The sequence below is a fragment of the Pseudochaenichthys georgianus genome, chromosome 19 (genome assembly GCF_902827115.2).
Source record: "Pseudochaenichthys georgianus chromosome 19, fPseGeo1.2, whole genome shotgun sequence".
Lineage (NCBI taxonomy): Eukaryota > Metazoa > Chordata > Actinopteri > Perciformes > Channichthyidae > Pseudochaenichthys > Pseudochaenichthys georgianus.
In genome coordinates, this window is record NC_047521.1 from 6,262,524 (window position 1) to 6,276,142 (window position 13,619).

The window sequence follows — 13,619 nt, forward strand, 5'->3', positions numbered from 1 at the left end:
AAAAACAATTTTAATTCAACAATTCAACAATTCTTAATATTTTGAAATACAATGCACTCTAAATTATGGGCAACTCAATATGGTTTTGGTGTTAACTGTCTAGGACTGACTCCACATTCAGAATCATAAGTCGGTTATCTTCAAATATCAATGCTGACTTTTTTAGACATTTTCTTTTTGTCCCTTAGTTCTGACATGCTATGTTTCCCACTTTTAGTGTCATCGATCATTCAGTCACAACTGCTTTCAATCTGTTCAGAAATTCGTTTTACGTTTCGTATTAAGTTTTATGTATAGGCTGCTATGTAAGAATCAAGTCAATACAACCTAGTCCTAGTGGTTAGTTCAAAGGAACCCACCTCCTACAGAGTCCATATCAGAGTCCGAGATGTGTGTGATGGAGAAGCGGGACACGGCGGAGGGGGAGACAGTGAAGCGGGAGAACTGTACGGCTGGTTTGGGCTCCGAAGCTTTGGGGATGGAGCGTGGTGGGGGGGAGTCGGTTGCCGCTGAGGATGTTTGCAGAGGAAGCAGGGGGAAGTCGTCCTCCCACTCATACCCTGCACCTGGGAGCAGACAATAAGATATTTAGGAAGGTATATTGCTAACTCAATGAGTTGTTATGGATGTAAAAACAAGCATATTTTTATGTACTACATTTAAATGTTTTCTTGTACTTACTCTCTTCCGAGATGTTCCCATCTGAAGAGTCATCCGAGGTGTTAAGCCTTTCATGGGATTCGCTCCGTGAACTCTGTCCCTCTGATGCTAAAGGGAAGTCATGCTCAGCTAGCTCCTTCGTTGGGCTTTCCTAGTGGCAGACAGCGAAGGAGAACAAAGTTATAAAGACTTGAGACTTGAACAACTCAAGCTGTATGATACATTGCCACTAGGCTCCACTAAGCAAGCATTTCACTTGCTTTTTAGAGAGTGTTATATTGCAGCTAATGTATTAGCAAACGGCAACATTAGCATGCTACGTCAGGAAGGTTTGTCTGCCGTTTACCCAACACAAAATGGCAGACAATACCCTTAATATGACATAAACACAAAAGCAATGAGTTCAAAAAGGTAGAGCTGAATAACTGGTGATCATTAGCAATGAATGTTAAACTATGAGTGGCAGTTTTCAGCCACAAGCTAACTTGAATGCATGCTAATATCAAAAACATTGATGACGGTTTTATAAGTTCAGAACAGCCTCTCTTACCTGATCAAATAGGTAGACAGTGACATCATCAAAAAAGGACACCGTCTTCTTCTTGCGTTCAAGCTCCTCGTCCAGGCGTTCTGATGTCAGCAGGGTGGACAGCTTCAGAAGGCTCCGCAGCTTGTGGTCCTGGCTGTCGTCACTCACCACAATAGGCACTGGGTGGCACTCGTCGTCGCTCTCGTCCCCTCCGCTCTGGTCCTGCACACTGTAGCTTCGCAGCTCCTCATCCGACTCGTCGCTGTCGTCGGTGTCCACGTCCTCCACATCCCCCTCTCCCCCAGACCTGTGGCCCTCTGTGGCGGGGACCGGAAGGGGAGGAGAGGATGGAGGCGGTGGTGGAGAGGATGAAGAAAACCTCCTGGTGTTCGCCCTGTGCTGCAAGGCTACCTCGTCTTTGGGTACAGAGTGACGGATGTCACCGGATATCCCCGATGGCCTGTCGTGAATTGTCTTGATCTCTGGCTCTTCTTCTTCGGCGTCCTCCTCTACCTTGACAGTGGCGGTGCAATCTTCATTCAGGGCACCAATAGCCTCTTCCATTGCCCCCACAACTTCCGCTGCCCAGTCTCCTAAGGATGAACCCTCTTCCTGAGATGGCCATTCGTCCAGCCCACCTTCTGCTATTGAAGCATTGTCAGAAGACTCCAGAGGTAGCCCCAATACCTCATCCAGACCGCTCTCGACTGTCAAGTATGCATCCTTCCCTGGTGGTGAATCCATTCCTCCTGTTGACATCTGTTCCATTTCAAGTTGTATGTCTTTGTTCACTCCAGTGTCCCTCAGCTCTTCCTCTTCCTCCTCATTTTTTATTTGTTCACCCTTCTTCTCTCCCATGTGCTGTTCCTGTTCAACCGTTTCCTCATGCCTTACTGCCTCTGGATGTTGTTCCGCGTCGTCCCTAGAATGCCTCTCATTCTCATAGTCTGAAAAGTAGGCAGAGTCTCTGTACGGAGTCTTGTCGCTAAGTGGTAAAAAGATGTGGTCGCCAGTCTGTGAGGCTCCTGAGGCCAAGTCATCCCCCAATGAGGGTTCATCCTCTGGGGACACTACTTTACCCTCCTCCTCCTCCTCCTCCTCCTCCTCCTCCTCCTCCTCCTCCTCCTCCTCCTCCTCCTCAAGGCTTGCGTCCAGAGTGGGCTTCCCCAACGGTTGTTCGCGGGGTTCATGGGGCTCTTTGAGTACAAACTCGGGGCTTTCGTTATTCTCTGTGTCATAGCCACTGTCCATGGCTTTAGGTGAGCTGGAAGGGTGGGAGGACGCAGGGCTGAAGCCTTCACAGGACCCGGCGGCAGATGGCAGATCCATGGAATCCATGGAATCGGGAGTTCCTACCTGCTTATGTATGGACTTGAAGGCGGGAGAGGCGTTCAGCTCGCTGGCATCATCGGCAAAGATGCCCGAGGTGACGTCCGTGATGTCGTCAGTGTTGTCGTCCTCCTCCTCGTCCTCACTGCAGTCGAGGATGTCAGCGAGACTTACACTGGAGCCTCCTCGGTCGACCCCGCTGTCCCCGTTTTGACTCATCTCAGACTGTGGCTCTGTGAGGGCCACCATCACATGCATGTTGTCAGCTGGAGGGGGAGGGGCTACAGCCGTGGCCAGGCTCACGTCTTCCTCTATGGGTTCTGTCTGTCTTTGAATGATTGAATCGTCCTTGATTACATCGTCCCTCTTCTCTTTGAAGTGTGAATCACCCGTTGTCAGGGCAACATAATGCTCTTCTCTGTCCTCACTCTTCATCAAGGCAGGCTTGGCCACAATGGGACCCCCTGGAGCTGGTGATAGATTGATCATCTCGTCATGGCTCGGGGGGTCAACGGCCTTATCGCTGACGTAGCTGCTGTGACTGTAGCTGTTGTTTCTGACTAGCAAGCCTGTGAGCGGGTCAACAAAGTGCGAGTGGCAGCACTCTCCAGAGGCCGGCACCTGCGTCTCCCTGTCATGGCACAGGGAGAGACAGGGGTTGCAGCTGTCTGATTGCACCGTCGGGGGATGTTTACTCAGACTGAGGCAGGCACTGTTATCTTTGACCTGTTGGGGCTCAAGATAGTCCATGTGTTTGGGGAGCGAGTGGAAGGCCAGGCTTCGCTCCTCCGGCCAGGAGTCTTCAATGTCTGTACTTGGCATCGTGTAGTGGAAATCTACGTACGCATCCTGCCTGCCGCTGTGGCTCGCGCGTCTTTGGTGACTGCCGTGGCGGTGCTTTGAAGGCCAAGTGTTGCAGGTGTGTCTCTCGACAAACATGTCCTCTTCTTCTTCCTCCTCTGTGTCACTGTCTCTGTGCCCGGTGAAGAGCGCCCCCTCCGTCTCCATGTCAATACTGACAGAGTGGCTGCTATGCCTGGTGTGGCTGGGCATCGTCTTCCTCAGGGAGCCCATCATGTCGTAGTAGCCCCCTGTCGTGTTCTTCCCTATGATGGAGTTCTGACTTGTGTTCAGATATGGGTCTCTGTAGGCCTGTTGAGGGGCACTGCCCACGACGGGGGCTACGCCGAGCGGGTTATCGAACTCCCCCAACGCCTGGCGCAGGCTCCTTGACCCCCAGCTTTCCTGGTGGCGCTCACTGGAGGACTCATGTCCAATAAGATAGTGATCCATCCCCAATGGCGGTGAGTGCTCATAGTAGTAGCCCCCATCTCTGTCTTTATAGGACACGTAGTGACTAGACTCCCAGGGTTGCAGCGGGCTATTGTCCAGAACTTGCCCTAAGAGAGGCTCCATCGTCAGGGAGACGGCAGGACTCGAGTCATTTGAGTCGTACATATCAGACTTATTGATATCTGCCGACCAATAGGGATCCATGTTGTTGCCCTGCGACGGGCAGACCATGCACTCACCTGAGTCGGCACTTCCTGTCAGAAAGCTCCCACTGCTGCCCTGGTAGTCTGGGCTGTAGGAGCACATGGTGTAGTCCAGATCGATGGTACAGTCGACTGGCTCTTCAATGCGGATGTAGTATTCACTGTTCACTGAGGGGCTATGGGCACTAAGAACAGGGAGCACGCCTGGAGCATGCAGATGTTTGGATTGGTAGTAAGGAGACACTCCGTGGCTTCTCTCCATGGGGCAGCCTCCCACAATGCCCCCGGGTGGGTAAAATGCTTCCTGATAATGATGGTTGACCTGACTCAAGGCACCGGAGGAGTCCGGGGCTCTGTACGACTGGTTTGCTCTGGCTTGTTCCCATTTGTACTCAAAGTTTAGGCCGTGGCTGGTCTCAGTGACTGTCAGTACATCATCTCCAGACTCAGAGTGGTAGCCATCAGCAGCTGGAAATTGCTCAAGGAGAGGGAAAGATGAGGAGGTTGCGGAGGCGTGGGTTTGTGACATTGCCAGGGCACATCGGTGGCTGTTGAATACGGTGTTGGGGCGCAGGGAGTTCCATCGCCTCTCAAAGTCCTCTTCGGCCTCACTGGCCCCCTTGGCACACAGGTAGCTGAGCAGCAGGTGGACTTCCTCTGCAGTAGGTCTCTGGTCAGGTTGGAGCCAACAGAACTGCATCACCTCATACCTGAGGGACCCAAGCATAACACAGGTCATATACACATATAGGAGACGACAGGTGGTTCCAGCAGATAACACCAACCGGTGCAACATATGTAATGTGCCTTCAAGCGACCAAGACATTAAGACAACAAGACTTTTTTGAAAGGGAATCAAAACCAGTAGAATAAGCATAATAATTAGAGCCTGTAGAAGAAATAAGAATCCAATTATCATAGAAGGAATTAGCATGTTGCTTTGAATGTGTTCAATGTAAGAACTGTACATGCTTTGAACTTGTTTCTGGTCCAGGCTCTCGTCATCTCACGCCTCGACTACTGCAACTCCCTCCTGGCTGGTCTGCCTGCATGTGCCATCCGACCTCTGCAGCTCATCCAGAATGCAGCTGCTCGCCTGGTCTTCAACCTTCCTACATTCTCCCACACCACGCCGCTCCTCCGCTCCCTCCACTGGCTTCCGGTAACTGCTAGAATCCACTTCAAGACACTGGTACTTGCGTACCATGCTGCGAATGGATCTGGCCCTTCCTACATCCAGGACATGGTTAAACCGTACACCCCAGCACGTGCACTCCGCTCTGCATCAGCCAAACGACTCGCTGCACCATCGCTGCGAAGGGGACCCAAGTTCCCATCAGCAAAAACACGTGGGTTTGCTATCCTGGCTCCAAGATGGTGGAATGAGCTCCCCACTGACATCAGGACGGCAGATAGCTTACACACCTTCCGGCGCAGACTGAAAACTCATCTCTTTCGACTCCACTTCGAGCGATAGAACTATTAACAAAGCACTTATATACTAATAAAGGGCTGGCTTATCCAAAGCCAGTTGAGTAGCACTTGAAATGCTTGGCTCTATGAAACCTGATGTACTTATATGATTCTGTTTTCTTAAAGTTTGTATCTTGTTGGTCGAACGCACTTATTGTAAGTCGCTTTGGATAAAAGCGTCAGCTAAATGCAATGTGATGTAATGTGTTCCTGTGTGTGTCTCACCAGCGTTCGGCCAGCGGCACTTTGAGCAGAGGCATGGCCAGTCGCAGCTGCTGCTCCCTCACAGTGTACGTCAGGACCTGTCTGTCAGAGTAGTGTCTGTAGGGCTGGTTGCCCAGCTCAAACAGCTCCCAGATGGTCACACCCAGAGACCTGAGACACAGGATAGCATAGATGTTGTGATTATTAAATATAAAATAGCGATTAGATCAAGTATTGGTCATACCCCCTGTGTAATCTAGACCAACACATAACAACAAAGGGATACCTTGCTCCATCACAGTCAGAACTTTATTATTTCACAGATCACAGATCGTTATCTTTCATTTTTTACAAAATGCACAATAACTAACAGTATTATTTCAGATGAAATAGGCCTAAGGAATGTCCAAATCTCTCTGAAAAATGAACAGAAAAACAATCAATATTTCCTAACAGAGTTTTGTAAGCACTGACATATAAATTAGATATTTTGGGTGTGTGTGTGTGTGTGTGTGTGTGTGTGTGTGTGTGTGTTGCCTACCACATGTTGCTCTGTTGGGTCTGGTCGGCCACCAGCAGGTTTCCATGGACCTCGTCCACCAGCTCTGGAGCGATCCAACGCAGCGGAACATACATCTGATCTGATGTGACCAAGTAATCGTCCTGATAGGAACACACACGTCGTGTTTATTTATTTATCATTTAGTTTGATTCAATCATATCAGCTGCACAGTCAAAATAAGCAACAACAACAAAACTAAAGCATTTTATGGTTACTTTTCATCATTTTTTGCTTTGTTTTCAATTTCAATATTGTAATCAAAACATGTGAAAATAATCTCCGTAACATGTGCACTATCTAGGAACTCACTTTGGTGGACTAAATGCTAGATCTGTTGTAGATTCACTCATGAGGCCCTTAGATCAGGGGTGTCAAACTCAATTTCATCGCGGGCCACATTCGCATAAAGGTTGCACTGAAAGGGCCGGTTGTAACTATATAAATATATAATATATATATAAAATAATGTATTACATTATTGCTTCTGAATTGGATTATTATCGGATAGGATAATAACTTAGTAATTAACTACGTCTGAAAGCAGAAGTCCAGGGCAAATAATTGCAAGTCTCTTCAGTGTGCATTTCACAAAACGAGATGCATTGTGGGACATGTAGTTTAGTGGTGTAAAGTGGCATGTAACCATATAATAAACGTATTATATTCTTTGCAAGCTCTTGCGGGGCCACATAAAATGAAGTTGCGGGCCGGATTTGGCCCCCGGGCCTTGAGTTTGAGACCCCTGCCTTAGATAGTTATGGCAATGCAATGTACTGTATGCAGACAACAAACTGTACCAGGAATCCTATCTTCCATGTGGTTTCTTTTTTTATTCCAAGTACCCTTAACACGTTATTCCTTGCAAAAAATATGATTCATTTAATTATTTGCTTGTAAAATAAATATGTGTTTATATTTGACTGTGTGCATGTTTTTCTGATAAACAGACCTTGTATTTGCTCTGGGACAGGCCGTAATCTCCAACCTTCACGGAGACATCAGCAGTCAACAAGCAGTTCCTCAAAGCCAGGTCACTGGATACAAAGGGCGAAGAGGTGATACAGCTGTTATAGCTCGTTTTAATGTATTCATATACAAATTGAAAAAGGTAATATTTGACTTATTGCAAGATGACATCATTCTTTTGCAGTTGTTCTATAGTTCAACGCTGCTATCTGTACAACAAGCTGCAGACTGAGAGGACGCTTGACTTGTGGAGATGAGGTCCACCACCTGCAACAAAATCACTGATGCTGGAGTCTGCGAGGATCACTCAGGCAGCACCAGGATATTGTTCCAGGAAGCAACCAAGGAGCAAATGGCATATTTCCAGAATATCGAAACAGACCCGGGCCTGGGGATGTCACTTTGACGTGTTTTGATATTTAATATGCTCACTACCTGTGCGCGAAGTTGTGTTTGTGCATGTGTAAGAGTGCTGAGGCGATGTCACAGGCCATCCGCTGGAGAAGCAGGGGCTCCGGGGTCATGGCTTCTGCGGTCCTGCAGCTTCGGAGGTAACCCTTCACATCTCCCTGCACACAAAGTAAAACATCTGTATGTTACACGCTCCCACCACTGGAGGGCAGTGTTGTATTGTACTGTGCTTAATGGGGCCGAGAGTCAACCATCTTTTGTGCAAGAAGGCACATCTGGCTTGGTATTACTATGTGGAATAATGAATAGACATGCACCAACAGTGTGTCCTCTGTTGCATGTGTACATTTCAATTGTTTTAGCAGACCATTTCAGATTATGGCTGTGCTGAATTAAATGTTTTTTCTTGTTGTTTTTTTTACATGATGATGGATTTTTAAGCTGCATTTCAAGTGGTACAAGCAAAGCAGGACAACTGGGTTGAACTGTCAACTATTTATAGCAACTGTCAAGAATGTTTTTATTGCCTTTTTCGATCCATTTAGGGTGCTGATGAGTTCTAATGCAGACTTTAAGATGAACTGGGCTTCATTACAAATATTATAGCTCATATCTATGTTATTTCAATATGTTATAGCTTCATTTAATAACACTTAGCAGTAAAAGGAACATTCTAGCACTCCTCTCAGATTCAGACCCTGTGACATTTCTTCAGATGTCATCTTAATCAACGCTTAACATGTGTAAGGCCTTGGGATACTCACCAGAGGACAGAACTCCATCACCAGTAGGTAGGGAGTGACCTCTGTGCATTGGGAAATACATGCCAGCAGAGCAGGGTGCTGGAGGGAGCTGAGAGGAGGGGAGAGAGGAGGAGGAGAGGAAGAGAGGGGAGAGGAAGAGGAGAGGGGGAGAGGAACATAATGAGGCAGGCAGTGAATTGTTATGCGTGTACTGTAGGTTGACGTTGATATTTTTTTTCAGGATGATTTATTTGTTTCATTACCATTGTTGTTCTTAGGGTGTTAGTGGTTTGGATTTGTATTTTATTCTAAATAAAGGTGTCTTGTTAGCATGGATGGGAAATCATTATTATTTATGCACTATATAATAACGCAATCATAAAAACAATCCTATTTCCGAATGACATAAAAATAAAAAAAGTCAAAAATGTCATTCCTTAAGTACATTTCCAACACCTGAGAAGTGACAGTACAGTCAATGTGACTAAGATGACTTTTCCATTGATGACAGACAGATATAAAAACAGAATCAATGGTAAACATGTACCGGAAAGGCTTTGCTTCATCCAGGAAGTGCATCTGGTCCTGCACGCTGCCGCTGGCTTTCAGTTCCTTCACCACCACTTGGGAGGAGTTCAAACCTGTGTTCACCTCCCCCAGCAGAACCTGAAACAGTCAATATAGACATATACACACAGGGACCACAAGTACACACACAAACACACACATTTACATACAAACAAACCCATTGAGCATGGAGTGGGAGTGAGAGTTACACAAAGACAGACACAAAGACATGAACGAGCGTGCGGGAGTTCAGGGACAGGAGACCAAGGACAGACAAATGCAGACAAACACACATACAGATGGACATACCCAATCAAGGTACGCAAGGATGGAGAGGACGCATGTATAGTGATGAGTGAACAGATGGGTGGGGAGACACAGACAAAGAAACAGAGGGGGAGAGAACGAGAAAGAACGACAAGAACATGTTATCTGGTTGTAAAAACACCAAACCATACGGTCTACCTGCACTGATGGGTTATTATTCATTTGAGTTTTACATGTGTCCTTTTGGCTAAGTCTGATATCAAAGGCCATGTTGCGTCACACACTTTGTCTTAAAGGTAACTCAGAGTGTCGGCCAGGATCACAGCAGACTAACAGCCGTGGCACGAGGTTCACTTCGATCTACCTGACGGGGGGCTGACAAACCACCGGGCAGGAAGTCATGCAGATTGAGGGTTCAGAGGTGGCTTACCTTCCCGAACCAGCCATTCCCGATTTCTTTCAGGTAGAGCAGATTGTGGCGGCTGAGGTCTGTGGATTTCAGGAGGTGGACTGCAGGGAAGAAGAAGGAGAAAGGTGTGACAGGGATAGACAACGGGATTCCAATGATGTTATTGTGGTGTTTACACGGCTGATCACATGATGGTGCATTACAGCTGGTTCACATACTGTGGGAAGTGCTTTGGATATGTTACATGGGTTTATCCCAGTGATTTCCATAGGACTTATATATGATCACCATAATGATAACACATCTATTAGCTAGTTACATTAGTGTAATGTTACGCCATGTTGTATAAGTTGCATTATCAAACACAACATTAGTAATGCAGGATGGATTCCCTCGGATGGATTACACTATCAAGCTCAAGCTATTAGCAAAGTGGATCGATTTGTATATGTCTAGAGGATGGATGGAAACAAAGGATGCTTGAGACAAAAGAAAACAATGTATAGAACATATATAACTGTATAGACCTCAATTCAAAAGTCTCCAACAATGTCAAGTCAAATGAAGTAAATGGTCCAGTAAGGTACTCAAATAAGATAGTATGTAGGAAAAAAGTATACTATGATTCAAAATATATATATAGTATGTAGAATTAATTTGAAAAAACATGATGTCGAAAATATGCAAAAAAACGGCTTAAGTTGAAAATATCTATTATATATTTCAACATACTTTGACTTCTATTTCAACATACTATGATGTCTTCTTTTGCATATTTTCGACATACTATACTATCTCTTTTTTTATTTTTTCGACACACTATACTATGCCGTGTTTTGACATATTTTCGACATACTATACTTATATACTGGTCATAATATACTTGCATATTTATGACAGACATTGTTATGTGGTTTTTAAATGTTTTTAAAAAAGAAAAGTCATTGTATGGTATGTCAAAAATATTAAAACAAGTCGAAGTATAGTCATTTAAAGTGTGAAAAAAGTGGTAGTATAGTACGTTTTAATTTGTAAGGATGTAGAAAACATGTTTTATTATAGCATGTTGCGCATATTGAGAAAACTGTCATAGGATAGAGGTATGTTGAAAATATCAATAAAATGTATTATTTAGTATGTTGAAAAAATGTAATAGTATAGTATGTCCAAAAATATGAAAATAAATATAGTATAATAAGAAACAATTAATTGATATGTCATACTATACTAAGTCAAACTATTTGAAAACAATTAATAGTAGAGTATGTCTTAAACTATGTCAAACAACTAGAGTATAGTGTGTTGAGAAAAGTCATAGTGTAGTATGTTTAAAAATCATATTCCTGCTGATTGTGTTAAACGTGTACTTTTGAATTTGATTTGATGAACTTGTTCTTGCCTCGTTATTTAATATTGTTTTATTTGTTGTCTTTATCTGTACTGTCACTGTCCTCTAACAATGTACATTCCCCCTGGGACGAATAAAGGAAGTCTGATTCCGATCGGAGAGTCTAGTAGGTTGAAAATATCATACCACAGTAAAGGTATAAAAAAGCATATTATGGTATATCGTCATAATACAGCAATGTCATATATGACAAAGAAGATTATTGAAAAATATGAAATAAAGTAATACTTTAGTTAATAAACTAAATATCTTAAATGTTTTAACATCAAATCAAATCAAGTTTTATTTATATAGCACATTTATAAACGATTTTTGGTGGAGCCAAAGTGCTGTACATATAATAAAAATAGCCTACAGTAGAGACACTTTACAGCAAATACAACAGCACAGATTGTTCAGAATATCAGTATGAGAAAAACGACACCCTCTGTCCTTAGACCAACATACTACGTAAAAGATTCATACTATAGTAGTATAGTCGAAAAACAGACTACAATCATACTATGATGCTACACACCATTATTATCAGAAAAAAAGCCATACTATATTATTTGAAAAATCTTAAACCACAATAAAATATGTTGATACAACTCATAGTATGGTATGTCAAAAAAATAGAAAATTGTCATAGTATATTACATCATATAGTATTTTGAAAAAATACTTATTATAGTATGTTGAAAATAGTCATTGTATAGTATGTCGAACATGCATACAAAAAGTCATAGTATAAGTATATCCAAAGTTTGGAAAAATGTCACTGTAGAGCATGTCCCAAAATATGCAAAACACGATACACTATGTATGTTGAAAATATGAAAAAAGGCATAGTAAAGCAGATTAAAAGTATTCGGAAAAATAGTATTGTATGATGGAGAAATATGAAGTCAGAGTATAGAATGTGAAAAATATTGAAAAAAGCTCCAAGTAAAGTACGTTGAAAAGACAAAAGCTTCCTGTTGGTTGGAATTCATGCTATCCTTGTTTCTTAACTTTAACACTATTAAACTTGAAGTGATAATACACATATAATTAAACGTTTTTGAAACAACACAGAACATTCTGAGATAATTCTGAGAATAAGCTCAAAAAGCACATTGGCTTAACAGAAAAAGGATGACTTACATACATCTAGCTAGATAGAATCTAGCAGAGTGTATACTTTATCCAGTCCAGTTTTGAAAAAAACAGCATTATATAGAGTCTAATAGTATGTTGAAAATATGCAGAAAAAGACAGTGTAGTAAGTTAAAAAAAAAAAAACGTAGTATAACATTTTTTTTGTCGCACTATTTTTTGAGTACGCCTCTATCTACTTCCCTGCTTGACACAATAATGTACTTTTTAATACACTACACACATATTGTTGGTTACTTAACGAGGGGTTTAATTTAAATGAATACATATATTGCATTTTTATGGAGGTGAATCATAAACCTCAGTAATACAGACCAAAAGACAACACATAACATTGAAAGAACGCACCATATCCAGGATCTTTGGTGGACACCATAGATATTCCATTGTCTGTGAAACCGATGGTCATTAACCCTCTCTAACATGGATCATCCAAACATGCCAGTGGACGTTGCTGGTCCATGAGTAAACAAAGTGTATTCTGTATTCTGTCTGACTGTCCTCCAAATCCCTGATGCGTCTCTCCGCATCCCCAGATGACCGGAGTCCTTCCTGCCTGCTGAACACGCCTGCCTGTCCGTCTCAGCTCAGTGAAATGAAACGGCTCTTCCCCCCTCACCATCCATCCCCTTTCTTTCTCTCCGCGTCTCCCACGATGACACTTAGAGTCTGGGCGTAGAGGCGGACAAACTGATCTTTGTGGAGCTGTCGTCGCCTTGCAGACTGCAGCACAGTCCAGTCCCTGTGTGTAGGCCATATTGGACACCCCTGTCTCTCTCGCTGGACTGGTCATTCCTTACACCCACTCACCCATTCTCCAGCGCTAAGCAGAATAACAACCATTGTTTGGATGCTTGGGGAAGCATGGCACCAGTTAGGACCAGTTAGTAGGCACACACTGGGGCTATTATCCACATGCTCTATGACGGAGGAATGAACTGAGTCTTGGCGACAACAACGTCAAGCAATGGATCCCAACCTCTCCCAGTTCCATTGGTATCAGCCAATCAAATGGTCGATATGAGTGGCTATCAGCCTCATTGATGTGGGTCAGACCTTTGGGTTGATCACTGAAGGAATATAATTAAAGAATCAAAGAATGTAACCCCAAAACAAACATGAATACTTTTGTATATTGTAAATTCTACGCTCTTTCCTGAAGAATACGTTTGGGATGAGTTCTAACCACTCATTTGCAACATTTATATTCATTTCAGTTTTTTAGGTTTCACTTTTTTAGGTTTCACTTCCACTCACAGCCATGCCATCTAGTTACCCTCAAATCATAATAATACTGATGGAACAATGATGAGACTTATCCTGGAGGACGATATTATAATATTGGTTGTGTTTTGTCCAGTGCTTAGCAGTTTTTTATTTGGTTTTGGAATACAAAAGTAAGTGAGTTATGAAACAAGTGATTCATAGTTACAGTAATACATTTGTTTTCATGAACTA

The 13,619-nt window shown here is 43.5% G+C and overlaps 1 protein-coding gene across 1 annotated transcript in view; it reads right to left on the reverse strand.

The window, feature by feature from the left end:
* aatkb (apoptosis-associated tyrosine kinase b) overlaps positions 1 to 13,619 on the reverse strand; it is a 77,511-nt gene that overhangs the window by 2,726 nt on the left and 61,166 nt on the right. The window contains exons 5-14 of the mRNA XM_034106940.2: positions 9,638 to 9,717; positions 8,921 to 9,039; positions 8,395 to 8,482; positions 7,655 to 7,788; positions 7,203 to 7,287; positions 6,233 to 6,354; positions 5,713 to 5,862; positions 1,211 to 4,724; positions 682 to 811; positions 360 to 566 (exon numbers count right to left, since the gene is read on the reverse strand). Coding sequence (XP_033962831.1) covers positions 360 to 566; positions 682 to 811; positions 1,211 to 4,724; positions 5,713 to 5,862; positions 6,233 to 6,354; positions 7,203 to 7,287; positions 7,655 to 7,788; positions 8,395 to 8,482; positions 8,921 to 9,039; positions 9,638 to 9,717 — 4,629 coding nt within the window. The remainder of the gene's footprint in view (positions 1 to 359; positions 567 to 681; positions 812 to 1,210; positions 4,725 to 5,712; positions 5,863 to 6,232; positions 6,355 to 7,202; positions 7,288 to 7,654; positions 7,789 to 8,394; positions 8,483 to 8,920; positions 9,040 to 9,637; positions 9,718 to 13,619) is intronic.